The sequence below is a fragment of the Phragmites australis genome, chromosome 20 (assembly GCF_958298935.1).
Source record: "Phragmites australis chromosome 20, lpPhrAust1.1, whole genome shotgun sequence".
Taxonomy (NCBI): Eukaryota; Viridiplantae; Streptophyta; class Magnoliopsida; order Poales; family Poaceae; genus Phragmites; species Phragmites australis.
Window position 1 is genome coordinate 3,754,976 of NC_084940.1, and position 16,748 is coordinate 3,771,723.

Below are 16,748 nucleotides of genomic sequence, written 5' to 3' on the forward strand. Positions count from 1 at the left end.
GCGCAGTAGGAGGAATCGCTGACCCTATCTTGGATTCAGCGTGTTGCATGTTTGATGATATCGAAAAAGCCCCGATCGTGGCTTACATATATAGGGGTTCAACCTGATAATATCGGCCAAGGAAGTTGTTACAAGTCTATCTCTATTCCGTTGGCCGAGTACACCAGGTAGAAGAGATATGCACGCATGAATACATATCAAATATACACTACATCTAACAGCCTCCCTCAATCATAACCGTGCTAGGTTAAGATTGTACTTGAAATTCTCCTAGAGTCGAACTGAGAGTGGTTTTGTAAATCCATCAGCAACTTGATCGCCTGAAGAAATAAAATCAACTTCCAGTAATTTCCGAGACACTCTCTCTCTGACAAAATGATAGTCAACCTCTATATGTTTGGTTCTAGCATGGAATACAGGATTAGCTGTCAAGTATTTAGCACCCAAATTATCACACCATAACTTAGCAGCCCGTGGACTACTGATATTTAATTCTCGAAGAAGAGTCTGTATCCACATCACCTCTGCTGTAGCATTGGCCAGAGCCTTGTATTCAGACTCAGTACAGGACCGTGATACTGTACCTTGCTTTCGGGCACTCCATGACACAAGATTGGACCCCAGAAACACAGCAAAGCCTCCAGTTGATCTCCTGTCATCTGTGCTTCCTGCCCAGTCTGCATCTGAAAAAGCACTAACCAGAGTAGAGGTTGAACTATGTATTTTAAGTCCCAACTTGGTACACTGTTTCAGATATCTTAAAATTCGTTTCACCGCTGCCCAATGAACAGTGGTTGGTGCATGAAGAAACTGACAAACCTTGTTCACTGAATATGCAATGTCTGGTCTAGTGAGAGTTAGATACTGTAAAGCACCTACTATACTCCTGTACTGTGTTGCATCATTAGGACCGAGAGGTGTACCCTCATGTATAGATAATTTCTCACTAGTGCTTAATGGAGTTGTAACTGGTTTGCAGTCTGACATGCCAACCCTTTTTAATAAATCAGAAGCATACTTATCTTGTGTTAGTATAATCCCATCACGTACCTTTGTTACTTCAATACCAAGGAAATAATGGAGTTCTCCTAAATCCTTCAGTGCAAACTCACTCTGAAGATCTTGAAGTAGTGCTGTTGTTCCTTTCTCTGTGGAACTTGCGACTATGATGTCATCAACATAAACTAACACAAATATAGTAATGCCTCCCTTGCTATAGAAGAACAGAGAGGTGTCCGCCTTGGATGCCTGGAATCCAAGAGAAATCAATTTAGCACTCAGCCGAGAGTGCCATGCCCTCGGTGCTTGTTTCAGCCCGTACAACGCCTTGTCCAGCTTACAGACATAGTTTGGTTTGGAGGAATCTTCAAATCCTGGAGGTTGCTGCATGTAAACCTCCTCTTCCAGGAATCCATGAAGAAATGCATTCTGCACATCAAGTTGTCGAAGGCTCCATCCACGAGAGATGGCAATAGACAATATAACACGAATAGTGGCAGATTTAACGACAGGACTGAAAGTATCCTCATAATCTATTCCATACCTTTGTTTGAATCCTTTAGCCACCAAGCGAGCTTTATATCTGTCCAAGCTTCCATCTGATTTTCTTTTAATTTTGTACACCCATTTACATCCTATCACATTTCTTCCTTTTTGTGGTGGAACTAAATGCCATGTTTTGTTTTTCATCAATGTGATGTACTCAGTATTTATTGCTGCGCTCCAATTCTTATCTTCAAGAGCTTCATCAACACTGCAGGGCTCACCAGTGGAGGTTAGGAAACTGTATTTAACTGTGCCATCAGTATATACCTTTTCTTTCCTAATCCCATGCTGCAGACGCGTGCGAGGTCTGTCCACTGGTGCAGCACTCGGATCACCATTTGCCTCAACCACAGAGGATCCAGGCGATGGTATTGCATGCGTTGCATGCTGCGATGAAGACGCCAAGTTAGGGTCACCTGGGCCTGGGCCCCTCTCGGTCGGTAGCAGAGGGGACACGGAGTGCTCGCCCCCCGTCGTGGCAGGCTGGGACTGGTGATGACCACCAGCGCCTGGCGCAGGAGTTGGTGCTGATCCGCCTGCCGCGATTCGAGGAAGGGATCCCGAAGGGAATCCACTGCCACCGCTGTCAGGTCCTGGCGCCGGATCTTCTTCGTGTTCTGAAGCAGCAGAAGGCACCTGATTTGTAGATGAACTGTGCTCCAAACTTCCTGTATTTTCTACTGGATCTTCTTCATTTAACTCAACAACAGAATTAGCATTAGCAGGAGGACAATTAGTAAATTGGTCTACAGCTGTTACACCCCTAGGATTAAGCAAAGTTGGATGAAGGAGATCAATTTCAGAACGTAAACGGGCACCAGCATTGGAATGTAACTCAGAGAAGGGAAAAATATTCTCATCAAATACCACATCCCTAGAGATGTAAACACGGCCGGAGGAAATTTCAAGGCACTTGAAGCCTTTGTGGAGATTGCTGTAGCCAATAAAAACACATCGTTTCGATCTGTACTCAAGCTTATGAGAGTTATAGGGACGTAGATTTGGCCAGCATGCACAACCAAAAACACGAAGAGCAGAATAATCAGGTTCCTGCTCAAAAAGACGTTTGAAAGGTGTGGAGTTCTGTATGGTTCGACTAGGAATTCTGTTGATTAAATAGGTAGCTGTAAGAAAGGCTTCATCTCAGAATTTTAAGGGCATAGATGCATGCGATAAAAGAGATAGACCAACTTCTACAATATGACGATGTTTTCTTTCAGCGGAACCATTTTGTTGATGAGCATAGGGACATGAAATATGATGAGCTATCCCAATTTTATTGAAAAAGGAATTAAGCTTCTGATACTCCCCTCCCCAGTCTGTTTGCATAGCAAGGATTTTCCTGTTGAACAATTTTTCAACAAGAGTCTGAAATTCTTGGAACTTATGAAAAACTTCAGATTTATATTTTAGCAGATAGATCCAGGTAAATTTGCTATGGTCATCAATGAAACTCACATAATATTTATTCCGACCAATTGATTCTGGTGCAGGACCCCAGACATCAGAAAACACAAGTTCCAAGGAAAATTTAGAAACACTAGATGACTTTGAATAAGGTAACTGATGACTCTTAGCTTGCTGACAAGCATCACATACAGACTCACTAGTTGACTGCTCTAAGACATGAAGATTATTGTTGCTAATAACTTGCTTAACAATTGCTGATGCAGGATGACCTAAACGGCTGTGCCACCTCGACAAGGAGACTCTGGTGGCACTGCAGGCTTGCTTTATTGAATGTGCAGGAAGAGGGTACAAGCCTTTCTCACATCTTCCTCTAAGAATGGTACTCTTCGTTGCCTGATCCTTAATTAAAAAGAAACTGGGGTGAAATTCTAGATAAGCAGAATTATCAGAAGCTAGTTTATGAACAGACACAAGGTTCTTTGTGGCTTGTGGGACATATAAGACATTTTTTAGATGAATATCACGATTTGGGGCATGAACAGTAGTATGACCAATATGACTAATGTCCATACCTGTGCCGTTGGCAGTGTGAATTTGATCACCACCATGATACTTGTTCTTGACCGTCAACTTCTCTAGTTCTCCTGTGATGTGATCTGTGGCGCCCGTGTCGGTGTACCAGTTGGTGTCGACGGTGTATGAGCTGGTGGCGGCCGCAACTAGCTTTGGATTTGGCACATAGTCCTCCTCAAACCTGTGCCAACAGATTTCTGCTGTATGCCCTTTCTTGTAACATACCTGGCACAAGGGCCGATCATCTTCTGTATTCTGAGGTGCCGCACGACTGTTGTTGCTGTTGAAGCCACGCGCACCTCCTCTTGGTGGTCCACCGTTGCCACGACCGCGCTGATATCCACGGCCGCGACTGCCACTGCGCTGTTGCCCTCCTTGGCCACGCGGTCCGCCTCGATTACCACCACGGCCACGGCTTGCTGCATTGGCCGCTTCATTGCTAGAGTTCCCGTATGTGAGATCCATACGAGTCTCAAAGTTGAGCAGCTGCGAATACAGCTCCCCAACTGTGATCGGTTCTACCCTTGCTGTAAGGGCAGTTACCAGCGACGTGAAGTCTTCGCCGAGCCCGGTGATGATGTACTCCACCAGTTCTTCATCGTCGAGACGTCGTCCTGCCGCCGCCATCTCATCTCCCAACGACTTCATCTTGGCGAAGTACTCAGCAATACTTGAGTTGCCCTTCTTGGTTGTGGCGAGCGCGATGCGCACATTCACAGTTCGCGCTCGAGTCTGCGAGGCAAACGTCTCCTCGACGATCTTCCATGCTGCCGCCGTAGTCTCGCATGCAGATACTTGTATCATCACGTCCTTGGACAGAGATGTGAGGAGGAAGTTGAGAACTTGTTGATCCGCTGCCTCCCATTCTTCATACGCCGGATTCGGCGTCTTCGTTTCTTTGTCATCTGTCTTAGTGATCAGATGAGTTTCTGGTGCTGCAGAGTCACCAGTGAGATGACCCTGGAGCCGAGCGCCGCGTACGGCTGCCTTGACCTGCGCCTTCCATAAGGCGTGATTGGACTTGGTGAGCTTTTCAGCAATGATGTGGCCGGCGAGAGGATTTCCAACCGAAGAAGAGCTCGCCATGGTGGAGGATGGAAGATTGATCTACTAAGATTCAATCTTTGAGTTGGCTCTGATTACCATATTAAAATCAGAGGTGCAGTAGGAGGAATCGCTGACCCTATCTTGGATTCAGCGTGTTGCATGTTTGATGATATCGGAAAAGCCCCGATCGTGGCTTACATATATAGGGGTTCAACCTGAGAATATCGGCCAAGGAAGTTGTTACAAGTCTATCTCTATTCCGTTGGCCGAGTACACCAGGTAGAAGAGATATGCACGCATGAATACATATCAAATATACACTACATCTAACAGTCTTCTTGATGCTAAGCAATCCTGCAAGATGCCCTTACAAGACAAATTGAATACTCCCTCCCGTTTTAAATATATGACGAATCCGATCAAATTTTTAAAATTTTAATCGTTACTAGCTTTTAAAATATTTACTATGAAAATATAAAAATCACACGTGTAGATTTATCTTAAAAATATTTTTATAATATTATATTTTTAGATTTTTAAAAGAAATTTAACTGTATTTTGATCAAAACGTCGTATATTTAAAATCTGAGGGAGTATTTGACACTTTGATAGGGATGCTCTCTCTCCTTAAATACGGAACAGTGCGTCGGTCTCTCTGTAGTCTCACAGTCTGCCACTCCCACGCACACCTCCAGGCTTCGACGCGCAGCAAGCGCCAGAGAAACAGCAGCGCGAGCGAGCTAGCGCCATGACGGCGTCCGGCGGCGAGGGCTCTTGCCCCGGCGGCCGGTTCGACGTGATCGTGGTGGGGGCGGGCATCATGGGCAGCTGCGCGGCGTACGCGGCGTCCTCCCGCGGCGCGCGCGTGCTGCTCCTGGAGCGGTTCGACCTGCTCCACCACCGCGGCTCGTCGCACGGCGAGTCCCGCACCATCCGGGCCACCTACCCGCAGGCGCGCTACCCGCCCATGGTGCGCCTGGCGCGGCGCCTCTGGGACGACGCGCAGGCCGAGGCGGGCTACCGCGTGCTCACGCCCACGCCGCACCTCGATCTGGGCCCGCGGGACGACCCCGCGCTCCTCGCCGCCATCAAGAACGGCGCCGCCGCCGAGGTATCCGGGGAGTCCTGGCCGTGGGCGGGGGTGTTCAGGGTGCCCGACGGGTGGACGGCGGCGCCGAGCGAGCTCGGCGGGGTGATGAAGGCGACCAAGGCGGTGGCCATGTTCCAGGCGCTCGCCGTCAAGAAGGGCGCCGTCGTGAGGGACCGGGTGGAGGTGGTCGACGTCACGAAGCGAGGTGAGCGCGCTCGTCGTCCCGTGTCTCTTTCCTCCCCCGAAGCGGGATTCTCTTGGAAGTATCCGGCTCCTGCATGTGAGCCACTGGCAAGCATGCACGAGCTGCGTGAGCGCTCTCTCTCCGACCATAAGTGCACACACGTTCCTGTCCTGAACCTGGGTACAGACAAAGTTGGTTCTGCCATTTTACATCTAATTTACCTACCACGTCGTAGCGAGGTGTATTTTAAACTAGATAAAACAAGTGGACAATCAATTTTAAAAGCACAGTGAGGATTTGAAAACCTACCTACCACTACGATGCTCGCAAATTGCAATACTTCTTTCTAATTTGTGCTATTCGTTTTTTAAATATAGCCAGATGTTCCGTGCTAATAATAGCCTCACCGTAATTTCAATTATTTTTTTCTATTCTAACCCTAATTTCAATTATTAATAATTTTATTTTCTCTTTATTTAGATATTTTGCTTCTCAAACCATATAGAAATCGAACTATTAATTTTCATAATTTTTAATTCTAAATTTAGCTATTTACTAACCGTATTTGATACGAGCTTTTGGTTTAATTTAGATTTTTAGATGTTCATAACAATAAGCCCTCTAGATTTTTTTCTCTAATTAATGTTGTAATTTCATCACTTTAAAAGTGAGTGTGGAGGTTCTTTTAACACTCAAATAATAAGATAATAAATAAAACGAGCGATCCTACAATTTTGTGGAGGAGTTGAACCCAGGTTAGGTAGCCCATCACGCATGGTTCTAGCCAACTGGTCCTCGTAGTTCGTTTTTTACCTGGCAAAATCGTACAACTAATTAGAACATTGAAATTGTATACACTTTTGCTCAGGAGAAGGATCAATCGTGGTGAAGACTTCAGGTGGCGAAGAGTTCCATGGCGCCAAGTGCATCGTAACGGTCGGCGCCTGGACGAGCAAGCTAGTCAAGTCGGTCACCGGCCTGGACCTGCCGGTGCAGCCGTTGCACACGCTCATCTGCTACTGGAAGGTGAAGCCCGGCCGCGAGCACGAGCTCACCCCGGAGGCCGGCTTCCCGACGTTCGCCAGCTACGGCGACCCCTACATCTACAGCACGCCGTCGATGGAGTTCCCGGGCCTGATCAAGATCGCCATGCACGGTGGCCCGCCGTGCGACCCGGACAGCAGGGACTGGTCCACGGGCGGCGTGGCGCTGGTGGAGCCCGTGGCGAGGTGGATCGACTCCGTCATGCCGGGCCACGTCGACACCGCGGGCGGGCCGGTCATCCGGCAGTCGTGCATGTACTCCATGACCCCCGACGAGGACTTCGTGGTCGACTTCCTGGGCGGGGCGTTCGGGAAGGACGTCGTCGTCGGCGCGGGGTTCTCCGGCCACGGGTTCAAGATGGGCCCAGCCGTCGGTAGGATCCTGGCCGAGATGGCCATGGACGGGGAGGCGAGAACGGCGGTGGAGGCCGGCGTGGAGCTCCGACACTTCAGGATCGGCCGGTTCGTGGAAAATCCTAGAGGAAACCTTCAGGATTAACTTTGGCGATCAAGGCTGATCGATGAACACCGTGCTCCACTGAAGATCGAGCTCTCTCTTTCATGTTGATGTCAGTGTGTGTTCTTGGCAACTGTTTGTTTAGAGTGATCTGCTCAACATTGTCCTGCATGACTTTCATTTGTCCACAAGGCTCCTTGGATTTCGGAACATCGAAGTGCATCTGCCCTGCATGTGTAAACGTACCAAAGGGTCTGCTCAACTGCATTTTGTTTGTTGCTTCTATTTTTTTTCTCTGGTGCTAAAAGCTAGAAGTCTAAATAAATGAGGTTGCTAAAAAGTGATTTTTGAAGAAAAGTAATCTAGAAGTTGAGAATCTAACTAAGAGTAGTTTTTCTGAGAAGTTGTATGTTAAAAAATTAAAAATTTATTGTAAAAGCTAACGGTTAAAATTTAAAAACAGTTTTTTAAAAAAGCCAAAAACAAAATCATCAAGCAAACAGACACTCAATATGCGTAAACTGTTCGGTTGCACTAAACTGCTCTAGTAGTCTGGCCATTTGATAACCAACAAGTTCCTTTTGCAGATTTTTTCTCTCTTTCGCTTTGGCTGATATCTTAGCATAATCTAAGTACCTCTAGTCCTATTCATGGTATGCAGCACGAAAGGGACCTGCCTCTCAACCATTTGCCGGATACAGATGATACCTTGAAAGGTCACTGCAGAAATATGCTCAAATTCAGGTACCTCCAAAAACGTGCCTTTCTAACGTCACATCTCTGTATGTATCCATCCTGACTCCTGATCAATGGGGAAAAACAAAAGGAGATTAAGAACAAAATGAGTAGAACAAGCTAGAACAGTTCAGGGGTCAGTTCTACACTTCTACTGATTCATGACTTGGTGAAGAGATAAGCATATATCATCTTCGTTTTCAGTTATGAAGTGAACCGAGCAATAGTTCGATTGGTTGGTAGAGCCTCCGGTTCAAAGATTATCCACACGGGTTCTTGTATGAATACTTGCTAATGGATTCGATACTCTTCTCTCCTGGGACAAAGCCAGTGGGATCTCTTCTCTCCATGGTTTAGTTTTTTTTCCATCAATTGATGTAATATCTGGCCGATCCTCAACCATATGCAAGTGCAGAAGCCAGTGCTAATTGATCACGCTCTGCTTGTCCTATTAGGCGGCATCTCCATCACAGAGATGGCAACAAGCTTGGAAGTCTTCTGATCAAGTCATATTCTGATCTTATCATTTTATGCACGGAGCTGTCATAGGCTCGTAGTTGATTGTCTGTCCATGTCTGAACCATCCCTTGCCCTGAATAGGCAAAAATATCTGACGAATCACAGTTCCTGCCTTCTAGATCTGGAGTGACTTGTCCCTGCACCACTGGTGCAGTCACTGGTCAAGGTCTCAGGGAGATGAGTACAACGATGCTGTACTTTTCAGAGGGGGGAAATGTTTTCCAGGAAATTAATCAGGCTCCATTGCTCACAGAAGCACACAGTGGGCACCATTGACTTGACCTGGACTTTGGCCATGGTAAGTCAACGCATGCCGGGAAGTGGCCAAGTGGGCACCATTGACTTGACCTGGATTTGTCTGCCTTCTCGATCACGAGCTTTGAATGTAAGAATTTCACAGGAAACACCATTTTCTACCGTAATTAGGAGAAACTCTCGCGCTAGTTCTAAACTATTTTGTACATGCTGTATTTAGTTCTTTAGTCATTGCCTTCTTTCATGCAACAACTGCAAAATTCCTGTAAAAGAAATATCGAATAAGATGGTTGCTTGCTAAGCTAATATTCTCTCCATTCTCAAATAGATGTCATTTTAAATTTATACAGTAAAACTTTAAAACTTTGACTATTAATACACACAAAACTATTAGGATTTGATACATTAAAATAGTACTAATGGATTAGAAAAATACTTTCACATTATTAGTTCTTTTAATCAATTTTCACTACGAAGTAGTCATGAAAAGTAACAGCCAAACAGTCAAATACTATGTAGATATCCTAAACCACAAGTAAAATATAATCGAGGTAGTAGTAGTTAAGTTCGCTCTCTCTCTCCTGTTAAGTACGGACCAATGGTCGGTCTCTCTCTAGTCTGTGCTACTCCCCCGCTTCCACACCCATACCTGTCAGGAGTAGGGGTGGATTAACGAGCAGCTCGGCTCGTTAAGGTATGGTTCGTTAACTCGTTTCGATAATGAGTTGGTTAAGCTCGGCTCTTTAAGACTAACAAGTTAAAAAAGGAGTTCGGATTGCTTCATTAGAAAGCTGGAGCTGACTCGTTTGGTTCGTCAGTCAAACATAGTTCAACTTCAACATCAAGAACTCGTATGAGATTAATCACTTTAACAATGTTTAAGCATGTTAATAATATCTAAAATGATAATCCATGATGACATTACGAAAATTACCAATGTGGAACAACAAATACAAAGAATATAGATGTACGAACACTTAATATAGTTTTTACGAATACTATGCTTGGCTTATAGGTTGAATGTCAAGTCAAACTTGGCCAAACATAATAAAATCATTGAATTATTGAACTCATGGTTTGAGATTATCATATTTATCGAGCCTAACGAGCTAATCAAGTGGCTTGCCAGCGTTTCATGAGCTGGCTTGTTAAGAAAAACAAGTGAGAAAGGAGGCTTGACTTGGTTTGTTTAAAAGGTCGAGTCGAGCCGAACCAAACCAAGCATAGGAATAAGCCGATCTGGCAATTATTTTGGTCCTCATTCTAATTTAGCCTTTGGAATGAACTGTTCCGGTGACAGAGCATTCGGGCGTACAATTCCAAGCATTTGTTATTTTATAAATATTCACTATCATGTACACAAAGTACACATACAACAAGAAAAACTAATTGTATAAAAAAAATGAATAAAGAAAAGAATCAGGTCAGTAGATGGGCCGGCCTAGTCCACCTTGGCCTCGGGGTAGGCGATCATGCAACTATATCTATTAGCCACGATACCACGTTCTTTGTAATATCGCGACGTTCATTTACGTTAAGATTTATGTTAGAAAAGTAAGTAAAAATAATAATAAGATAAATAAGCGAATCAACAGATGATATCATGTTGAAGGGATGGATGAACGAGATTAGTCATACCTGCGAACGGCATGTGAGATTACATTTCCCCCACCGGGCACCGGTTCTCCGTTCTCTTGTCTTCTCCAAGTCTGTTATCCGCCTTCTCCTAGCACAAGCAGAACAGATATAGCGCGCGCCGTGGTAGCGTCCGACGACGAGAGCCACGACCGGTTCGACGTGATCATGGTGGGCTGCTCCTGGAGTGGTTCGACCTGCCCTACCATTGTGGCTCATCACACGGCGAGTCTCGCGGCATCCACGCCACCTGCGCACAGGCGCACTACGAACGTGTTTGGTTACAGCCCTAGACTCTTTGCCTGGGGATTTGACCTGCCTGGATGTTGCCTGCTATTTCTTGCAAGGTTACCTGACCAGGCATACTGTAAAATCCGGCAATTTTTGATTGAAGCTCTGGAACTCTGCCTGATGGGATACAACAGCTAGGCTGTGTTTGGCTCATCAGTTGCCTGTGGTTGGACTCACCAATGGTTTGAGGTGTGGTGAGATTATCCCTTACAAGAATTTGTAGCCAAATACAGTTCTATGCATTCCTCAAGTGTGACAAACAACAAAAAGCAACAGAGATTCAAATAGTAACAGGAAATGAGTTTTGAAATTATAGGCTAATAAATATTACAACCTAAGATTAGTTGATAATTCAACTATATACAAAAGCACAGCACATAGGCTGTTCCAAGAGCCTTAACGACTTGTTCATAAAAGTCAGGAAGTTCTCTAACTATCAGCTTTGGCAACATATGATTAGCATGTTATCATATTGTACATACTGATCCCAAAAGGGTTCAACAATAACCGACTCCATCAACCACAGTCAAATGAGTCTTTCCAGCGCACATCTTCTGCAGCCGTCCTTACTCCTGATCATGTAGCTTGAACTAGATAGAACAGTATGCGCTACAAGATATTCATGACTCCGTCAGTCGATCACTGATCCTTGTTTTTTAGTTTGATGCAATGTCTTGTTGATCCTCAATCGTACACATAAGCAAGTGCAGAAGCTAGTGTTGATTGATCACGCTTTGCTTGTCCTATTAAGTGTCATCTCCATCACAGAACTGACAGCTCGCTTGGAAGTCTCCTGAGCGAGTCATATCCTGATCATATCGTTTGAACTTTGATGCATGGCGGTATGACACCGTCATAGCTGATCGTCCATCCATTTCTGGAGCATCGCCGCGAAATATCTGAAGAATCACAGTGCATGCCTTCTTCATCTGGAGTAACCTGTGGAGTCACTAGTCAAGGTCTGAAGGAGATGACAGTGGTGCTGTAAGCCTGTAATTTTCAGAGGGGAAAATCAGGCTCCACATGCTCACAGAGTCACATTGGCGCCATGACTTGACCTTGGTAAGTCAGCATGAGTCAACGAAGCACAGGAGGAAAATAGGAAAAAAATGATAGAAAAAATGATGCGTATGAGACCCTGGTTTGTGGGGAAATAGCCGTTAGGCCTCCCGAGATTTGGATCGCGATCCAACCTGCCCCTGGTAACCGTTAGATCGCACATGTGAGGCCCAGATCACCCGAATTGAGAGGATGGATGTTTTGTGGCGGGAGTTTCGCATGTTAGGAATTAGCTATTCTACCCCGGAAAATTTGGATCGCGGTTATTAATGGCGATCCGTTTTTGGGTCACCTCTAACCCTCCGATCGCACATAAGCGGTCTTGAATCTTGGGTACAGGAGGGACGTTTTCCGTAAGAACCCTTTTTTTATCCGTATTCTTATTAGGGAAATTTTTACAAGGGCATACGGATACAATGTTTTTTTTTTTTCAAAAGGAGACGTAGTTCTTATCAGGACCATTCATTTGCGTTGAGATTCGTACCGGAGAACTAGATGAAAAAATATAAGATAGATGGAAGAATCGAATAATTTTGAATAATTATATGATATTACCCCGAGTTACAATTGATCAAGATATAACAATGGCAACAAATATGATCTATATCCAAAATTCGACATTGACTAGTTATTATGTATGACATACATATAGCAATAATTTATTAAATTAAGACCACATGCCTGTTGTATAATATGCGACAATAAGAGCATGGAGTCCATAATTCTATACATAAGTATATAAGATATTGATAGCACATCAACAATACACATGATCTTAGTGAAATATGACAGAGAAACTGAAATAACACATATCATGAGTAATACATAAATTGGACAGAAGATGTGAAAATTGATTAATAGTGCTCTCAGAAATGAAGCAGCAATTGGCCCCAGAACTTTAAATGTTCTCCTCCCAAATTGTTCCACAATAAGCATCATGAATAGAGGAAAAAATTCAGAGTGCCCCAATAGCAGATAGAGTCTAATCTAGCTCTCAAATTTCTAGTTCATCATACTGAAAAAGGACTGTACAGATCAAAAAGGGTTCTCAGTATTTCTCAAAGCTAGCAGACTACTGCCGCACAACAGAAAAGCATTAACCAGCTATCAAAAGACAGTACTCCACTGCTAGCTCATCAAGAATCAATACCAGAGAGAATTAACAGAACTGAGAACATAAGAGCACACATACAGGGATCACACAGATATGATGTGCACTTGAATACAAGACCAATAGATAATTTGAGGTACAGGAACAGAGTGTCAACCACTCAAAATAACCTCCAAGTAAAGGCCTTGAATCACAGAGCTAGATTTATCTCATATCACAGCTATAGAACTCAGAAATTTACTTTATATCTACACATTTCATCATCATCGAGCAACTAAGCATGCACATCTGAGCTGTCCAATTTAACCGAGAAAGAGAGAGGAGAATTGGTATACTCACAGTGCTATGCACTCAAACAGATCAATCAGAGAGGCAAGGCACGGCTTAAATGCCGCTGTCCCAGAAATCCAACCACCCGCTGTTGCCGCCGGAGTGAGGAAGACGGAGATACAGTACCTCAACCGCACAGCCACCGCAGTGCGGGCGAGCCTCAGCTTTGCAGCACCGAACAACACCAGGAGCAGATGCTCCTCCACTCAATCCCCCAAATACCGAAGCACAAACTCCAGAGAGAAGAGCTCCGGTTCCAGATCAGGAAATCAAGCCAAATAAGAGAGATTAGAGAGGAAAACCAGTGGAGAATACTCCAGTCCCTTCTGAGTTCCACCGATGGGATGCTGACCTTCAAGTCGGCACGAAGACGGCGCCCTCCAGTCTCCCGAGCCCGAAGGATCCGGAGACGGTTGCGCCGCCACCCAGCCGCCAGCTCCCAGCATCTTCACCAGCCGAATGAATCCCGTGCTCAAACCCTAGCGTCTGCCGAGTCCTTGAGCACGTCAAGAATGGGCCCGGGCCACAAAGAGGAGAAAGGCCAGCCGGTTCAAAGCAGAAGAAGCCCACGAAAACATTAAAGTTTTCATTTTTCTCAACAATGCCTTCTCCAAAAAGTGGTATAATTTCCTTGTATGTACTGGACCTTCAGCTAAATTCTACCATATGTATTGGGCATAGCCTTGAATCTACGATCCAATTCTGAGAAGATGCTACAGGAGGCAAATATGCCTTTGTGTCACTAAGATCATGTTTGTTCTCTGCTTCTGTTTCTGCTTCTGCTACAGGTAGAAGCCAAAAGCTAGAAACAAGAACAAACGAGATTCTAGATAAATGGCTTCTGGAGAAGCTCGCTGAGATATGCTTTTCTGAGAAGCTATGTTCTGAAAAGCAAAAAATTTGTTGTAAAAGCCAATAGCCTATTTCCAAAAACAGCTTTTCAGATAAGACAAAAACATAGCTTTTCAAAAAAAGCTCAAAAGCAAAAACTCAAACAAACAGCTCTAAGAACTACAAGCAAGGAATCGCACAAGAAAGCGTCAGCGTGAACAAACGGGCACAAGGATCCACAGAGATGCAAGTTTCGTAGATATCAATTTTGCAACCGGATCAAACGAAGCATCGGTCTTATTGGATTGCACCACAAAAAAACATACAGGAACTACGAAGCTATGTTAGTTCTGCACAAACTGTTACTGTATAGTAGGCAGAACATCTTGCCTGCCTTTCAAGTCACCCTTCAGCACGTGTATGAGTGTATGATAGCATGGATAATATGCATTATAATTTTCTGACAATTTTAGCATCCAAGAAGATATCACAAAATTCATCAAGATACAATTTTATCACTCGTATTCCACTCCACATGAGAGTGTCATTGAGACAAATGCGGAGATGACTACAGACCACTACAGTTGCAGTATTAAGACCTAAAGATGCCCAGTAGTAAATAAAAGCATTGTTTTTATGAGGGGAAAAATGGCAGAACAATTTTTCAAGAGGAAAAACGGAAGAAATATTGCATGACCATAAGTTTGCAATATTGTACAAGTACCGTAATCTTGCCATAAGCACAACAAACAAGTTTTCTCATGCAACATCACTACATATGCTAAAATAGAAAAATCAGCATCATTTTCGTACGCTAAAACAGAAGACTTATGAAGCCACCTCATTTGAAGGTTCTTCAGCATCGCCTTCAGGAACATTGGAGTCATCAACAACTGTGACGCCCTCAAGATCCAAGGGGCGCCCAGTCATTGGATGAATGGGGTGCCTATCACGAGGCCCACCCTTCCTGGCCATAGCTAGCATTGGAGGTGGTGGAAGAAGTCCAGCCCGAAACAGAATACGCTGCACAGGATCTGATGGTTGTGCCCCAACTGACAGCCAGTACCTACGGAAGACAGTTGTATGCTGTTACATGGCCTTCAAAGCAGGAAAGAAAAACAGCACAGCATACACCTATAAAGTAACCCGAAGAAAGAAGAAATCATTGTCGGTAGCATTGACATCTCGATTCTTGACAAAATGGTAAAAAAAAATGGAAGTAGACAATACAGGATCAAAGGTATTATTTCTGCTACTAATGCTACCAAGCACATCTTACATGCTCCAGATATCTTAATTCTTGGCCTATAATCTTCTTCAATGAGTTTCCTTTTTTTTTTTTAAATGAATCTTCTTGCCAGAGAGAGGTAGGTATAACGATGCTTGGCAATCGACATTACAACCAGCTAGAAGAGTGAAGCACTACACAATCTCTGAAATGTTATCTCCCATCATTTTCTTCCACCTTCCCAACATCCCCAATGGTATGATCTACCGCCTAAGGCAAAGCATGAAACCAAAACGGTGATACGACTGAATGTCTAAAATTAGTCTCCCATTGAGCTTTGAATATGCTTGTTCAAATCAGTCCCCATATAGTTTTAAAATGCTTGTCTGACTCAGCCTCCCGTTTACAACTCTTCTCAGAGATTAAGGGATGATATAGCAATTTTGCTTATAGACTAGACGCAGAAAAGCTGCAGTATGCAAATATTTCACCAGTGGAGTAGAATGGAACAAGACACCTAAATTGCAAGCAAGCAAAACTTACTTGACCCGGTCGAATTTCAGACCCATCCTTTTGCCACCATCCTGCCCTGCATACAGAAACAAGGAAAAAGCGTATATTTCATCAGGTGTTCAGTCACAGTGAGCTCCTAAAAACACACACGTTGAATCGCATTTCACTACACGTTCTTTGCGCAACCGAATCAGAGCTAAACAAAGACGAGGGCACATTTAATCGAAATAATAAGCAGGTCAACAACAGCAGCAAAATTATCAGGTTCTTTAACTGATGAACACACAGATCAATCCGACGAGACCTCGAGGGAACGCCGCAAGAGAGAAAGGGGCGCGCAACCTAACCTGGGAGCGGGTTGTAGTAGCCGAGGACCTCCAGGTGCTTGCCGTCCCGCGGGGAGCGGCTGTCGGCGGCCATCACCCGGTAGAAGGGCCGGTTCCGGCACCCGAACCGCGCCAGCCGGATCCGGACCACCATGGCTTGCTTGCTTTCGTCGCCTCGCCGCCGCCTTCTCCCCTCCGGCTGCGATGCGGCTGTGTGGGAGGAAAGGGTTTAACGGAGGAGAAGGATGAGTGAGATTTTGGGCTGGGCCAACACATATTTCCAATTTGTTCTCGTTATCAGAATTGTTGGGCCAAAGAAGACGTCTTCATTGTATTATAGAGGTCCATTTACATTCAAATTTAGCCCCATTTTTTTTTTTTTGATAAATTTAAGCTTCCTTCTGCATTGCCAGAAATAATCCGTGAAGCTCACATGGTAGCTTCGTCATAATAACATGTACACTTTTATGTACATTAGCAATTGCATCCATGTTTCATATAAGTAAAATCACTTTAAGATATAGCAATAAGATGATAAATATATGAAAAGTAAATATTAAATGTCT

At 44.4% G+C, this 16,748-nt stretch overlaps 2 protein-coding genes and 1 non-coding gene across 3 annotated transcripts; 1 reads left to right on the forward strand and 2 right to left on the reverse strand.

Annotated features, from left to right (window-relative positions):
- Window positions 1-3,998: 3,998 nt before the first annotated feature.
- Window positions 3,999-4,137, reverse strand: LOC133902596 (small nucleolar RNA Z247). Its single transcript, XR_009906924.1, has one exon. It is a non-coding gene; the product is annotated as a small nucleolar RNA Z247 (small nucleolar RNA).
- A 1,099-nt stretch (window positions 4,138-5,236) lies between these two features.
- LOC133901183 (probable sarcosine oxidase) lies at window positions 5,237-7,634 on the forward strand. Its single transcript, XM_062342462.1, has 2 exons — window positions 5,237-5,870; window positions 6,718-7,634. Exons 1-2 carry the CDS (start codon window positions 5,324-5,326, stop codon window positions 7,389-7,391), a joined length of 1,221 nt encoding a protein of 406 aa, XP_062198446.1. The 5' UTR covers window positions 5,237-5,323; the 3' UTR covers window positions 7,392-7,634.
- A 7,128-nt stretch (window positions 7,635-14,762) lies between these two features.
- On the reverse strand, window positions 14,763-16,475 carry LOC133901566 (small ribosomal subunit protein bS16m/bS16c-like). The gene is made up of 3 exons (XM_062342917.1): window positions 16,204-16,475; window positions 15,887-15,932; window positions 14,763-15,181 (listed from the first exon to the last, which is right to left on the reverse strand). The coding sequence occupies exons 1-3, from the start codon at window positions 16,334-16,336 to the stop codon at window positions 14,944-14,946; spliced, it is 417 nt and encodes a 138-aa protein (XP_062198901.1). The 5' UTR covers window positions 16,337-16,475; the 3' UTR covers window positions 14,763-14,943.
- Window positions 16,476-16,748: the final 273 nt, after the last annotated feature.